The sequence below is a fragment of the Populus trichocarpa genome, chromosome 1, assembly GCF_000002775.5.
Source record: "Populus trichocarpa isolate Nisqually-1 chromosome 1, P.trichocarpa_v4.1, whole genome shotgun sequence".
Taxonomy (NCBI): domain Eukaryota; kingdom Viridiplantae; phylum Streptophyta; class Magnoliopsida; order Malpighiales; family Salicaceae; genus Populus; species Populus trichocarpa.
The window spans coordinates 11,721,761-11,739,445 of NC_037285.2; the positions used below are offsets into that span (position 1 = coordinate 11,721,761).

The 17,685-nt window shown below is 30.1% G+C and overlaps 1 protein-coding gene across 1 annotated transcript; it reads right to left on the reverse strand.

The window, feature by feature from the left end:
* Positions 1–244: 244 nt before the first annotated feature.
* Positions 245–1,882, reverse strand: LOC18094172 (AT-hook motif nuclear-localized protein 23). Its single transcript, XM_006368345.3, has one exon. It carries the CDS (start codon positions 1,542–1,544, stop codon positions 642–644), a length of 903 nt encoding a protein of 300 aa, XP_006368407.2. The 5' UTR covers positions 1,545–1,882; the 3' UTR covers positions 245–641.
* Positions 1,883–17,685: the final 15,803 nt, after the last annotated feature.

Sequence of the window (17,685 nt, forward strand, 5' to 3'; positions counted from 1 at the left end):
CCCTGGTTCTATTTTTAATACTAACATATTTATTCCCTCCTAAAAACAATGCAAAAGACACAATCCCATGTTACCAAATATCCAAGATTTACCTCAAAGTGGTTAAAAAAAAAAAAAACACACCATGTTGTAAATGTTACCATATAACCAACAAAACGAACCTAGATGAGATCCAAGAGGAAGTTGAAATAAAAAGAGAAAAATCGAAAGAAACCCTAGTTGATGTATATCAGCATCACCAAAGTTAAGTAAGTTGGAGTTTTCAATTAAGATAGTCAATACATCCTCAAACCATTTCTCATAAAGAAGAAGATAGTTTCATAATGTAAAAGGAGGCTATTTTCAGGAACCATCAGAAACTAAAAAAGAAAAAGAAAAAGAAAAGGAGAAGAAATGACTGAGAAAGAAAGAAGTTATACCCTAGAAACACATCACCATAAGATCAAGAAGGAGAAGAAGAAGAAGAAGTAACAAGATCGTGATCTTGAGTACTGATAATCCATGAATTTTTCTGACCTTTTATGATTCAACGAGCCCATTAATGCCAACCAAAGCAAGCCGCTCCAATCCAACACTGCCTCACTCGGCTTCCATAATATCACAGATCACGAAATCACCAGCAACCTATTTGATTATTTCTCTCAAAAGGGAACCCTACCGCCTGAGTTCCCTCCCCATCCATCCACTGGCAACTGCACGTTAGCGGTCATATTAAGCGGCAAATTAAAGAACGGCAGCCCCCCAGAAGGCGTTCCCGATTCATTAAAAGGACTATTCCCAACACCACCACCACCGGCACCACCTCCACCCCCACCCCCACCCCCACTCTGCATCTGCAATTGGTCATCCTCATCCAAAGGCAGCCTCTCATATGCCACGTTTGTGAAGGATGCTGCAATCACTATAACCGGCCCTGCTGCGGTAAGCTCTCCTACCACGCTTCCTCCCACCACCTGGCCTTGTCCCCCAGCAAGGAAGATTGTGAGGCTCGTTGCGCCAGGTGGAGCTGGAGGTGGCAAGAAAGATCCAGACAGAGATAAGATCTCAAATCTGCCATGGAGAGTCACAATAGCTCCTGCTGCAGCTGGTTGCCTGATGCTAACATTTGTTACTGTCCCTGCTCCGCTCAGTATGCAAATCCCGCGCTGCCGTCTACGCGCGTAGTTAGCCACGCACTCGAATACATCGCACCCATTTCCTACTTCAAGAATGTGGGCACGCAGTGTGTTGGCACTCTCGCGAGTAATGATAACAGGAGGCTTCGGTTTGTTTTTAGAACCAGCTGGACGGCCTCGAGGCCTACGGCCAACTAAGTCTCCTTGCCCGGAGTTAGCCGCGGCAGCAACAAGGTCAAGACCTTGGTGCGAACCATCGTCGTGGTGGTGATCAGTAGAAAAGTGACCACCACTGCCGCCTCCAAGACCGCCTCCAGCCCTATTGGAATCGTGGTCTTCAGGATCAGGCTGGTGCTGGAGGTGAAGGTCAGGTCTGTGGTGGAGCTGGTGTACGTAACGAGAAGTAGTGCCTAAATCTAAACCGGCCATGCCAACATCAAAAGCAAACAAAAAACAGGAAATGATTTTTTTAGAAAAATAAATATTTTAGATGATTAAAAACTGTTTTGGGTTTTGTTTAATATTGAAACAGGATATAGGAGAGCGGAAATTATAAAGAAAATAGAAAAGGAAAGGGAAAGGGGAGCACCGGGACTCGAAGATAAAGATATGAATATATAGAGAGAAGTTAAATGTATTTTTTGGAAACAATAAACAGCAAGGGAAGAGGGGAGGAGAGAGAGACAGAGAACGCAGAGAAAGGAAAGGGAAGAAGGGTGGAGGAAAGAGGGGACAAAGACTAAAAACGCAGTCATTTCTCTCACAACCTAAAGTTTAAATATATGCATAGAATAATGGTTTGTTGACGAGTTTTTTATGTTTATTTTTTTTTTTCAGAAACGTATACAGGAAGGTGGATCCAAGTTTCACTCTCCTCTAAAAGGGTGGGGATTAAACGCAATAGCGTTCCTAAGGGTGGGATGAGATCCATAAAGTAATTTTTCTGGTTGACATGCATGTCTCTCAACTATATATTTTATATACCAATAAATATATGAAAAAAAAATCTCTAAGCTATTATGAAAAAGACTATTTACACACATTTTTCTCTTTTAAAAATAGAATGTGTATACGTTTTTTTCCTTCAAATATCAAGGTGATTCTTTCTTTTAACTTCAATTGAATTTTTTAGCATCATATTAAAAAAAAAAATGCATGCTATTTTAATACAAATATAGTAAATGCAAGATAAGTGAGAGGAGGTTAAAGGAATGAGGCGAGTCCATGCTATTTTATCAAGTCAAGAATTGTCTGCTCATTTTTTTCCTTTAAGGGTTGTCTACTTTAAATATAGCATTATTTGATCATTATCCTTTATTTTTTTGGTCTAGATTATTAGAGTCCAAAACTAATGAAAAGGTCAAGATTACATAACCATACAACAGATTATATAGAAATAATTTTCATGTTATATACTTTTCAATTCTAAATTGTATCAAATATCTATAGTTTGTACTAGAGTTAGCACGCCTGCGTATGCTGTAATGTAGAATTCAATAATAAAAACTCATAACAACAACATAATATTTTCTATCAAATTCTCATTCTTCTTTTCCTTTTCCTTGATTTTATATTGTATCAAAGATTGCTTAATAACATCTATGATTTTCTTAGACAATCTTTCTTGCACTTTTAGCAATCAAGAACAATAACTTACTCTTTCCATCTTAAGGGACTAGAAAACTACAATAGCATTCCTATTGCTTCCACTTCATGAATGCCTATCATTATATCTATCTAAAACCAATGAATGAAAATTACTTGTTTTATTAGACTCAAAAAAAGTCTTTTCTCATTGTGCAAGGCTTGTAAAGATTTGTTAATGGATTAAAATCATGTCTGCTGACTCTTCTTATCATAAAGAACGAATCCACTGCCATACCAAACTTGAATTACCTACATTAGATTCAACAAGATCAACTAATAATGAGCATTTAAATTACCTCTTTATCTATTGTTATATTATCTCATGTGATTGATAATCAAAGTTCTTACTCTATTTGGATAACCCTAGAATCAGCCTTGGCTTTGATGTCACTAACCCAAATTATATATCTTTACTCGGGCCTATTGGAACTGCAACAATTCCTTGGATAATCAATTTTTGCTTATTTGTATCCTGAGAAAACATACAAGAATGAATTGATAACTATTCAAGTATCAATTATCAGAGTTTAAGGACTTATTAACTACTCTAATAGCTTAATCTGAACATATGGCCATTTTACTCTCTCTTTTCTTTCATTTGGAAAGTTTTGTCTCCTACAAACTTGAGAAAAGATTGTGTTAGCCTCTTAAACCTTCACTCTTAGTTTTCTTGTCAATATTTTTTCCCTTTTCCTCCTGTTTCTTTCAGCCCCTTCTTTTGATCTTGAGGGGGGGTATTTATAGGATTTTGCTAAAGTTTTGGAAGGCCTTAAATCCATTTCAGACCTCTTGATCTTGAGAAAAATGTTGTAAATCCTTAATAAAAATTCATCGAGGAGCCTTTATGTGTGAAGACATGAAAACAAATCAGGTTTTGCATGATGACTATCGAGGCTGACTGAGTTGCTCATTTTCAATACCTCGTCGGAGCAATTCTGACTTCATCGTTGTTTGAGACCGCCTGAAGTTGGTAGAGGGACTGCATACTTTTCATTAGGATTTAACCTTGCTAAATTTAAAAGTTTGTAACTCCACATTCATTCGTTTGAAGTTGCCAATTCGATCAACCAAAACTATAAAATCAAAGGTCAGTCGACCAAACGACGTATCACTCACTTTTTTTTTTATTAAATCTGAACGAGGTGTCGTTTAAGGTTTTTAATTTAAGATTGGCAAATTTTAATCTCATCCTTGCTCTTCCAATTGCTTGTAAAATCCTACTCCCCATGCATATATAGAATATTGTTTTGATGCCCTTGATTAAGCCACTAATTATCGAAACTCTCTCTATTCTAACTTTCTCTTAAATCTATTTTATAGAAACTATCTCATATAAAAGAAATACAAGAAAATAAAATATTATAAAAAATAATAATGGGTCATTCATCACAAAACCTAAGTTTTTTTAAATGAAATCTAATCTCAGTTATCAAATTTAATATACTTCATTCCTTACAAAGTTTAAACTTCAAGCTCTCTAGTAGAAATCGCTAGTCTATGGATCCCTTTAAAATTTTGAGATCTTATTTGTACAACATAGAGTTGTTTTTTATATATATTTAATTAAGGAATCAATTTGAACTTCAACTGTTTTTTTTTATGTGTATGACTTAATCCTTATCCTCGTTGTCTATGGCATATTTTAATTACATGCTGAATAAATACGCAGTTAACCTTGTGGTAGCCACTAAAGAGTATCGAGAAATGTTGAATCTGCAATCTTATGATTTCTGAAATCCTAAGTTTTAATTACTAGAGAATGAACTCTTGTGGTTAAGAATAATATAAAAGTGGATGGGAAAAGAAAAATACACAAAAAGTTAGATGGTATGCGTATGCTCCGAGAGAAAGCACTATGATTGGATCGTGTGTTTCACGCGACATACGAAGAATGTTTGAATGAAATATAATTTATGTTGTATATGATATATAAACATTTGAGCAAACGAACCCTAGATGGAGGAGAGTGTGTGGGTGGGGTTAGCTGACAGATGTTGCCATGTTGGTCATGGGGGTTTGGACTTTGATGGTGAAGCTAGCTAAGCTAATTAACTATGGTTAACGCACAAAGTTGACCGGGCGTGGGTAAGTTGAGAAGCAGACAAATAACTTTGTTTTTAAAAGGAAAATATGCACAAAAATAAGAGGGAGTGGGCAAGTGGGAGACCTTGCTGCGGCGCGTGGGTCCCACTCTTGCCTGACCTGGACGGCCCTCTTACTTCTCCTTTCAGCGGCCAACTTCTTTGACTGGCTCAATGCCCCCAAGAGCGACCACATATATCAAAATTTTTTTTTTTTTTCAGAAAACATATATCATGTTTGAGTCGGTATAAATTGAGAATTTTTATATTTTTTTTTATATTACCCTTTGCACAACAGATTAAGCTGTTTTTCATTAGCCATTAATTAGAATGCATACACGTTTTTTTTCCGGTAACCTCTATTATTTGAATCTGGAATAATAATTTAAATAACAAACTCATTTATCAGCTGCTTAAGCCTATGAAGGTGTAATAAGTGAGTTTAGGATGTATTTTGCTTTTTTTTTTTTTTAATATTTGTTTATTGAGTGTTTTATCAGCCCTGGAAGCTTTGAGTGTGTATGCACGCGCGTGCAAGGGATAAATTTAATTCTAGTTTCGAGAAGTATGATTTCCAAATAGATTATGGTTCATTTATGAGAGATACTATAGTAGAATTTATTTATTTTTAATGAAACGGCATAGTAATATGTTTTCAAAAGAAAAACCACAGCATAATAACTAATATTAGTAGCTTATTTCGTATATATTTGCCATACCCAAAATACTTAATAGAGAAAGTCCAATCAATTAGCATGAAGACCTTGATATCTTGATTTATATAACTTCACACCTCAATTAAACTTAATCTAATAAATTAAGGATGCCAATGGGTGCTCAATTATCCAATCTCAAGAGATTCACAAAGAATAAACTATTTGATTAATAATTAAGATTTTTATTTAATGGGCATGTCTATTTTTTTTTAATCAGGAATATGTATAATGTTTTGGTGAAGTAATTAAGCTGGTTTTAATATTTCTTTCAATTTTTTAAAAGGTTTAGGCTTTTTTCCTTCTTAAGCTCGTATTCTTAAGAGCTAGTTTACATTGGATATGATAAATTAACCTGTTAGAATTGTTTAGTATAGTCGACATTTTTTCATAATTATAAACATATAACATATAAATATACCAAACAAGAAATAAATAAATAAAATATAGAACAATGTATAAAAAACAAATACTTACAGAATTTCAGGTCAAAACAAGAAAGAAAATTGGTTATCAAGGATCGTATCATCTATTCCTATAGATTCCAACAATACTACTTTAAAATAATACACTTTTAATCAAGCCTTACGAACTAATTAAGAATCTTTATCAAATTATTCTCTCAGGACATAAAGCTCGAGAGCAAAAGAATAAAAGAAGGCAACAGACAAAGAGAATAAAAAGATTTCCATGTCAAAATGATGAAGTCCCCACTGCTATTTATAAAAGAGGTCATGATATATGCATAAATAATTTAAATTAATTAGAATCAATTTGTTATACTTTCATATTTTTCTATTTAAATTTGAAAATAAAAAAACTATCCAAAAATTCGTGGCATATTAAATAAAACTAATCCAACAACATTTGAAAATAAATAAATTAAAAACAACAATAATCTTGACAGGTTTAATAAATTTGGATAGGTAAGTAATCATAGACAAGTAAAAAATAATTTTCTAACCCAAGAATTATTATACAATTAACCCAATTCCAAGCCGAGCCTAAAGCGTGTGTGTTTTTATACAAATCCCACATTACCTAAGCCGAAACCCTACAAAGATTTTGGTACCCGTCTAGTTTTTACTTTTTAAGACAACAATGTATAAGCTACTAAAAATGTTTATAACCTTACAATGTGGGATATGGCTTTTAGTCTTGAGAATTTTGCCAATCAAAAGTTTTTTTAAATTAATTTTTTATTCGTCCATAATTAAATTTTGAAATGTTAATATATATTTGATGTATAAAACTTATGTTAGAGAATATTTTTAATAAAGTCCTAACTTCAAATGTGAGTGAACCTCATTTTTAATTTGGTTTTAAAAAAATCCATTAACCATGTTATAACCAATTTTTTCAATAATTTCAAATATGAATGAAAATTATTCGACCATATATGAAGATGCAATGATCCGTATAAAGAAAGTGAATTGATAAATCACTATATTAGGATATGTAGTTTTTAGCTTTGAATCTTTTCTAATGAAATAGTATCAGATTTACTTGGCTAATTAGAGAATATGATATTTTAAACTATTCAGCTTTTTATTTAAACCAAGAAAATAGTATCCATATAGTTCTTTTTTTGAAATTTTCTTTAGTTCTTATATTTGTGTTTTTTTTTACCCTAAATAACTCCATTTCATGAGTGCTTTAACCTTTCAAAATTCTCAAATAAATGATCATATTTTTCACTCATTTAAATGATGTCTTATTAAAAGTATTTTGTATGCTTCACTAGGTAAACCGAGATATACAAATAATTAAAAGCACAACTTACTTAGTCATGTTGTAGCTAGCACTTCTCCATTATAAAAATAAACAGGAAGTCATTATTTTCTAATGTTATTGAGAGTGCCACAAAACTTTTTTTTTTCTTCTTTTAATTTATATCTTAAGATCTCTAATCAACTATGTAAAGTTATCATCTTGTCCCTCTTTTATTTTTAAAGGTTTTAAGTCCATTCTTCTAGATGAACTATACATAATCTTTCTCATTAAAAATCTAATAAGTGGATCAATAATATTTTTATTTGATCTAAAATAGTAAATGAAAATAATTCAATTCGAGAGCAAGTGTTTGATGATATTGTATCTTTGATGTATGTGTTTATATTTACTACTACATTTGCCATTTTATACCCTTTCAATTATTAATTGATTGTCATAATAGACACAAAATACTGCCATTAGCTTTGGACAATATGAAATATTTTCTAATAAGTTTAAGAGTAATTTGGCTTCCTCTTTAACTTTTTTTAAAACAATGAATTTTAATTCCATCATAAATCTTGTAATATATTTTTTTTTTAGGACTTCTAAGATATTTTTGCTTCACCAAATGTTAAAATATATATCGGATTTTAAGTCTTTAGTGTTATATATTCAATTCACATCATTATATCCCTAAAGTACTATTGGGTACCTAATATAGTAGCCTATAGTTCTAGGTATATCTTAAGTATTCGAGTAGCTTATTTATCACTTTTCAATTATCCAAACTTAGATTATCGGTAAATTTATTTAGTTTGCTAACTAAGTATACGATGTTTGGTCTTATGCACTTTATAATATAAATTAAGCTTTCTATAATTTAAGAATATTCTAATTGGAGTATTCCTTCACCTTTGTCTTTGGATAGATGTACACTTCTATCTTTTAGTATTTTGACAATGTTATTGGCATTTTTAAAAACTTTATTGAGAATTTTCTAAATATAATGAGACTTGGACAATACCAAACCATCAAATGTCTTATAAATGTTTATTCAAATACATAAAGACAAACAATGATATAACCTTTATTTTTGCTTCGTATATAAATACATTTGTCTACCTCTTTAATTTAAACCCATTTGGCAACATATCCCGTTGAACTTTTTATGTCATTATTTAAGAGTTTGTTTCAAACCATATAATGACTAAACAAGCTTACAAACTCATCGGGTTGTTCCAAGTAGATCTCTCCATCAAGGTTACTGTTTTAAAAAGTTATTTTTACATCCATAAGATGTATTTCTAGCTTCTTAATAGTCGCGGTTGCTATTAATGTCCACTGTTATTCTTGACACATTTGAATATGTATCAAAATAGTCCACACCTTATTGTTATTTGAAAGTTTTAACAAAATGTCTTCCTTTGTATTTCTCAATGGTTTTATAAGCTAGTATCTTTCTATTGAAGATCCATTCATAACCTAACAATTTGATTCCATGTGGAAGATCCACTACTTTCTATAGGTTTGAATGATGGATTCAATTTTGCTATTAACTACTTCATTTTAATATGAAACATTAGGGCAAGACATTATCATTTTAAGTGAGTGAATTTCTTATGACTCTTTATAAAGAAAAATATCTTGTAAAAAATATTGTATTTCTTGACTCCATTATTTTTTTTTTGAATGATATCATTAATACTTTATGTATAAGAAACTAATATGCATTACTATTGTATGCATATCCAATAAATACACAATCTACTATTTCAGGTATTTCCACTTTTGAAAGATGCCTCCAAACTTTGAAGTATTTGTAAAAGTTTCTTAATCTAAATATTGACCCCCTTTTCAAAATATTTTCCAAAATAAAACAAAACAAATCAAAGAAATATATTTTTGATGTATTTCAGCCATTCACACACTTGTATTTGTAATTTCCAACTATTTTTTTTATCTTATTGGTGTCTTTTTGAAAAAATTAAAAATTAAAAAAATATTTCTAATGCATTTGCCCCCATTTCATAATTTTCAACGTCTTTTAAAAAATTGAAAAAAGAAAAAAAAACCCAAAATAGGCTTTCAAAGCATTTCTGCCATTAACACATCCATTTTGTAATTCTTGATTATTTCTCTTATTGAATTAATATTATCATTATTTAAAAAAAAAAGTCAAAATACAAAAAGAAATGAAAAAATCAAAGTAGGGAGAGAAATGGACAAGGGCTAAAGTGAAAAAAAAAAGACCATAGTGAAATTGAGTTGTTTAGGGGCCATACAAATAAAAATAATAATATGTGAGACGAAGGAGGCAAGACAAAAAAGAAGAGAAACCCAAGCCCCCTAAGGTGGAGAGAGAATAAGTTGAAAAGAAGAAAATAAAAGAGATCATTTGACTATTACCTTTCTCTTTGTTTTGGAGCTCTTTATAAAACATTTCTATCAATTAAAGCCAACAACTCCTACATTATGGTAGATCAGGGTGAGAGAAAAATGGTCATCAAAATTTCTCACCTTTAAAAAGACATCAATATTGCCAATTTTATCCCTTTGATGAGTACTAAACAACCATATAAGCCTCGTAGCTTAATGACCCTTATGTGAGCATATTTGAAAATTAGAAAATAAACTAATAAAGAGAGAAAAACCACCAGGCCTTTAACACATTTAATCTCTCTCTTTTAGTGGCAGTGAACATCACCGCCAACACTAATTAAAAGAACACAAGATGGAATATTTAGCAGAGTTATCCAAGTGCCGATCAAATTCTGGTGGTGCATGAAATGATGCACTAACCATAACAACCCTCTCTAGCACGTGATTTGCACATGCTACCACTATTTTAGCCTTTTCCATCCACCTCAACCACCCAAGAAAGTTTATTTTGAGCTTCAAACATCTTTTGAATGATTATTTTGGTTTATGGTTGATTTTCTTGTGTATTAATGAGGTTTTTGATGGAATGATTTTTACCAATGGGTAGGTATTCGTGTTTATATTTCGGTCGAATCCCTTAAGTTGTATCTTCTATTTTATGTATTTTTGGTCATGTCATTATCATATAAAATGTTATAATATCATTTCCTTTATGTATGAGAAGCATATTCATATTTCTATTCGACTCAAATAACATAAGAAAATGTTTTCACATTCATGCATGCATATTCATATCCGATGAGTTTTGTATATTGGTTACAAAATCCATTAAGGGTTTCATCCCATATTAAAAAGGCATTCATAGGTTGACATTCCATAACCTATTTCAAAACCTTTTCTTTTTTAAAAACACGTTGAAAATAAATATTTTATTATTTACTCATAGTGTTTGAGGTAAATTAACTTATAACAAGCTATTACTTTGAATGTTAATGAGGTGTAACACTTAAGTTCCTTTTGTTTTCAAGTTTCAAAATATATCGTCCTTTCAAAATCTTAAACCTTTAGGTCTAATATTCATCGATGACATCTAAGTGTCAATAAGGGGTATTAATTTCCTTTGTAAATCTCAAAATTCATGCAATTATATCCTACCTTAAGTAGATTTACTCATAATGATCATTACTTGTATATTTACAAAACGAGCATTAAAATATCATTTAATAAATTACAAGTGAACCTTGATACTATAAGATAAATGAAATTTAATAAGTTATTATCCATGTACCACCATTACATAAACAAAGTGTTCAACAACAACTCCTCTTAGGATTTGGTATGGGTTGAATAAACCCAATATAGACTCATTCAATTATTCATTGACATTGCTTGATAATTTATTAATAGTCACAAATTTTGATTAAGAGTAATGGATTGTAGATATGTCAATTCACCAATTATTATCAAAATAAATGGTAGTAATTGGGAGTGGCAAAGATGACTTGCACTTTAGAATGGATATGCTTGAGCTCAAACATCTACCTAGGGTTTAAATTATTGTAATAAACCCACTATCATCCATTGAGGTAAACCAGTGATAGATTAGACATAACATACCATAAGGAATATAAGACAAACAACAATACAACTTACTTTAGGTAGGATGTTTTAGGATGATAATATCTTCTTTATAGCATAACTAATCCCATACTTTAGAACTTTAAAGACTAGTTAGGATTTGTAGTGACTATAATATTAGGTGGCGACTCCTTTTATAAATTCCAAACTTTTTTCCCCTCTAAACACAAAAATCCTTTCACTTCCAGGAAAGAGAATGGGTTACCGCAATGTTGGGTGTGAATTTGTTTGGCCTTTTCATAACTTATATGGTATCTTTTTTCAACTTCTTATATGGTACTTTGTTAAGTATTTATAAGAAGGTGATGGTGAGATCCTCCTTATTAAAGCAAAGCTTACCAAAACATCATTCTTTTGAGTAGAGTTCATAATTTTCTATCGCAATAACCAAAAAAAAAATGATTATTTTATAAAATAAAACATAAAAGCAAATGTTATATTAAATTATTCAATTAACAAAGGTCTACGCATGTAAATATATAATTAAACTAAATAAATAGGAAAAATATTTTGCTGTAAGATTCTTAGGATTGATTAGCATAACCAGTATTTTTTGTTGAATTATAAACATATAATCAAGAGAGTAACATATAAATATATTAGATTAAAAAAAAAGTACAAAATATAGAACAATATATATAATGTATTTACTTTTAGAATTTCTAAACAAAACAAGGTAGGAAAGAAAATTATTATCAAGGATTGTATAATATTTCCTTAAGACTAAATTGCTTGTCAATTGGTGGTAGATGATCTTAGTGTAAGTAGCCTTGTAGGATTCACATAACAATACCTTGAAATAATGTGCTTTCAATCTAGCTCTATGAACTATAAACTTTCTCAATCTTTTTTTTTTACAATAATATAATCGCTAGAGATCAATAGAGCAAATAAGGCATAAGGTAAATAGAACATAAAGATTTTTATCATAAAAAAAGCACTTCACCCTTATTTATAAACTAGGGGGAAAATTAACTCAAATTAATTATAATTAATTCTTAAAATTTGAATATTTTCCTATTTAGATTTTTAAAAAATAAAAACTACCCAAAAATAATATTTGACATATTCATTGAATATAGATAGATTCAATGAAATTGACCAGATAATATTTAAGAAAAAAATTAAAGACAATGTTAAATTTGAAAAATAAAAATTTTCCATAAAAAAACTTATTAGACAATATTAATCCTGAAAGATTCATTGAATCTGGATAGATATATAATTATAGGCTGTTAATAAATAAATTTATGTATTAAAAAATTATTTTTATAATTAGCTAAAACCTGAACTTGAACCCAGGTCTGAGCTTTGGTTCTTTACGGGTCTAATTTTTACTTTCCAAGATTTCATTGCATGAGCTACTAAAAATGCTTATAATCTTCCAATATGATATTTGACTTCAAGGTTTAAGAATTTTATTAACTAAGGGTTTTTTTATATTAATTTTTAAGTCATCGATCATTGGTTTTAGACATGTAAATATTCTATGTTATAGAAGTTATATAGAAGAGCATTTTCCAACAAAGTCTGAAATTCAAATAGAAGTAGATCCCAATTTTAATTTGACTTAAAAATGACCATTAACTAAATATCATATCATGATCAATTCTTCTTACACAACCATGTATATTAGGAATTGTGAATTGTTCTATTTTTTTTACTTAGCAATCTTAAATAAAAATATTTTAAACAAATAATAGTTAAAAGAGAATCACATTTATCATCCTATAATTTGGTTCATGGTGTAATCACACTTTATAGTTTAAAAAATTACCATTACATTTTAAATTAACAAAAAAATTCCAAATATGGCAAAATGACCAAACTATCCACATATATAATATATCAAGAATATAAAATTCCACTCTTTAAACATGATTTCTTTCCTGGGTTTGACATGTGTGTCAGACCCATGTTATTTTAGGTTTGGTGTATTGTCAAACCCAAGTACATTGAATTTGATTGAATATCAATTTTAAACACCTAAGATCTGACATATAAGTTAGACCCATATATTTTAAAATACCAGACAAAATTAAACAAAAACTTAATAAAATTGACTTATTAGTTCTATACATGCCATGTGAGCTTATTATATGAGGTGACGCAATTTAATAATGATATAGAAACAATTATTTATACTCTTAAATAATCATTGCTAGCTTCTATAGTCTTAAAATGCTTCCCCTTTTTTATTGGAACATGTAGACCAAATGTACTTAATTTATAGTAATATTTGTTTTCCCAAAAAATTAATTAATGTTACATAGATAAAGTATTTTCGATGTTGAAAATAAGTTTCTTCCAACGTACTTCGATGAAGTTAAAAGTAAGCAAGTCACTTAAACTTTAACATATTGCAAATTCTTTAGCCAAGTATTAGGAAATTTTTCCTTATTGATATCGTTATTGAATCTGAATATATACATTAAATTCAATTAAGATAAATTATTTTATTAATATATTTCTTATTGATCTTAACTAGTACGTACAAAGTTTTTAACTGGAATTATTGTTTTGTTAAAAAATAAATATTTTATGATTATTAAAGTAATTTTAAAAATATATATCAAAATAATATGTTTATATTTTATATATGATTGAAATTTAAAAATATCTTAAATGTGATGAAATTATGTTAAAAATCAATATATATAAAGAATTGAATTGAATTTTCATTAACAATTTATTATTCGTATTTGTATTAGTATTTTTCTATCAAATACATAATAATTTTAAAAAAATATATATATTAAATTTAAATACAAATTTATAATAGTATTTATGCATCATATTAAAAGAGTAAATATATTTAATAATATTTTTGAGTTTCAAGAAAAAAATCACAGAAAAAACAAAGCCATTAAAAAGTTAAATCTATCAACTAGCCCACGGTAGCTAGCGGTCATTTCATGAGAAGAGCATCGTTTAAATCTGTTACTGTCTCAGAGGAAAGAGCCTTTCCATCCTATTAAACTATGATTACTCAAATTAAAACTAGCATAGTTCACGAGCCTGCAATAGTTAATTGCATGAAATGCTTAGAGAGTACACTACATAAAATTAATAGTTTTAATTTCAGCGACCAATTATTACTGGTCCTATATACTTGCTAGTTAATAGATTCTGAAGAATTTCTCGAGGAATATTAAATATTAGAGTAATATTATATTATTTTAATCTCGACAGAATATCAAATAAAGAAATGCCCATCAGTCCATCCAGGTGATTTATTTTTTTGAAATCGCACGGTTTTGATATGGACCTCTATCTATACATAATTCTTTTATTCACCAAACATATATAAACCATCATATATAACATATCTAAACCAGTTTATATTTTCATACACATGAGTTTTTAATGCATATTAAAATAGAGAATTATTAGTAACAATATTTTACTTGATTTCCTCTATTATAAAACAAATGTACATAATTTATTGCTAAATAAAAAAAATCAACAATTCATCTATCCAACTATCAACTTCTTCTCCTTCTTCTTTCTATCTTAAATGGTTCAATTAAAAAAAAGCAAAATAGCTTGATTGGCTATGGTTAATTTCTTTAATATATATATAGAAAAAGCTGCACAGTAAAACAAAACATGTCATACGTAACAAAATCAATATGTTGTTATGTTATGCTTAATTGAATTTGATAAAACTCGGATCTCATTGATGAGATCCAAAAATGACCAAAAACTACTATTATACAAAAATTGACCTTAATGTATTACAATTTTTGTTGTTAAATATGTGATTTTATAATATTAAAGATGTCTGCATCTGCTACAACAACATGTGTTAGTTCCTTGGCAACCATTATTCCCTTTTCTAACACACAACAACTAATTAATCTCAAGCTTACCAACACGAACTATCTATATTGACATATGCAGATGAAACCATATCTGATTGGTCAATGTATTTTCTTGTTTGTTTATGGCTCGTTTCCATGTCCTTCTCCCAGGTTCTATCGAGTGATGCTTCTGCCACCTTCGGTTTTAGCATTAATTAAGCTTTTCTAACATGGAAACAACAAGATCAACTCATCCTCAGTGCTCTCCTCTCATCTCTTTCCATGGATGTTCTCCATCTTGTGGTTGATTGTCTGACTTCTGTTAATGTTTGGAGCACATTAGAACACCCCTTGCTTCACCATCCAACTCTGTAATTCAATTTATATGTTTTTTTAGGCCTTCACAGTGAATTCTGTGATTTGATTACAAGTCTATTGACCAAGACTAAGCCTTTTCCCTATTCTAAGTTGCATAGTCACTTGTTTACCCATGAGTTCTTACACATGAACTCTCTTCAATCCATTCCTACTATTGCATAATTGTCGCCTACCCCTACGCAGCCTCCATTTACTTTTGTTGCTCAACGTGGTTTTTATGTTTTTAATAACAATGATTCCTCTCATAATCGAGGCAGAAGAAGACGTGGTGACTTGAGGAATACTCGGACCTCTTTCAACTAGTCTAGTGGTCAGAATTACCGTGGCAACAATGGTGGTTTTTGGCAGCAGAACTGTGGCTATGGGGGCAATTGGCAATAATAGTCTAACCGAACATCTTCACCCAATCAGTGGTCTCATACACTACAGGTCTGATGTCAGTTATGTAACATTTTTGGTCACTTAATGTAGCAATGTTCATAGCTAGTAACCAATGGAAATCAAGCCTCGGCCAACTTCTTTTTCAATGACGCTTCGACAGCAAACTGTCACTTGGTTTCCTGACACAAGTGCAAATCAATATATTACTCCAAACATTGCAAGTAAAACAAATATGGAACCTTATCTTGTTAATGATTAATTTCAAATTAGTAATGGTAAGAGACTTATCATATTTAATACAACTCATACTACTTTACATATTTAAAAATACAGCACAATAATGAAAGCATGTTACAAAATAACAATATAAAAAATGATACCTTCCTCCAATCTAAAATCAAAACACACCTGAATCAAAGAGTAATTTTATACCAAAAATAATAATTGTAGATTAAAAAAGTTGGAGGCTCGTGTAGGGTACTTTATAAGCAAAGAGTGGAGATGCGTGTTTGTGATTTTGTGTTTCTCACAGTTGTCTCGTTGTCCATCAAAAGGACCTACAAAAGAAAGAGGGAAGAGAAGAAACAAGATTTTCTTTGCCGTTTAACTTCCAAAGGATTTTAAAAGAGGAATAAAAAATGTCAAATCCAATACTTGGATCAACGTAACCTCAATGCAGACTCAAGGGTCTATATCATAGTTATTAAATCCAGACCAACCTAGTGGGTTGACACGGGGGCTGGACCAGTCCGGGTTTGTCAAAAGACCGGCCGGTGTAATGACCCGGCCAAACCCGGTCAACCCGTGACCCGGGCGAGACCTAATTTTTTTTTAAAATGTGAGATTTGAAACCCATCAGTATATATACTCTATGTTTCCAAGAAAAAAACTGTGTTTTTTCAATGTGGGATAAAAACATTTTTTGTTTAAATACTTCAACTTAAAAGGATAACATAATATCTTTTTAATATGGGATTTGAAACCCATTAGTATATATACTATATGTTCCAAAGAAAAAAGTTATCTTTTTTCAATGTAGGATTTGAAACCCATTAGTATATATACTCTATGTTCTCAAGAAAAAAAAACTATCTTTTTTCAATTTGGGTTTGAAACCCATTAGTATATATACTCTATGTTCTCAAGAAAAAAAAACTAACTTTTTTCAATGTGGGTTTGAAACCCATTAGTATATATACTTTATGTTTCCAAAAAAAAAAGTTATGTTTTTTCAATGTGGGATAAAAAACTTTTTTGATTTAAATACTTCAACTTAAAAGCTTAACATAATATCTTTTTAATGTGAGATAAATTTTTTTTTAAAATATTCTTTTAAACTTCATTATTTACAATATGTATAGCCTATATTTACATGGATGTTTTCTTAATTTTTTCATATAAAATATTAAAAATCTTAGTATTGAGTTTCTAAACAAAATAAAGTATTGCCAAGAATTTGTCAAAACAAAAAAGTGTGGGGAAGAAGGTGCGTAGCCTTCACGTGCGGGACATAACAAATATACATCTTATAGTACTACTAGTCATCATGTCTATACATATGAAGGCTTATCTAAACTCATAACAGTGATTTTAATTTTGCCAAAACTTTAATGTGCAACTTCGAATAATTACTTCACCTTTGTTAACATTATCATTCGCAATTTAGAACAACACATTAGGTTGGTTTAATACCCATAATGATGTAGAGCTAATTGATGTAAAAAAGCATGCATGATCTTTTATGGATCACCTGTAGTTTGTATATTAATCTTTGAAGATTTTATAATATAATGTTTGGAACATTTAATGAGAGACAATGGTTATGAATTTTTAA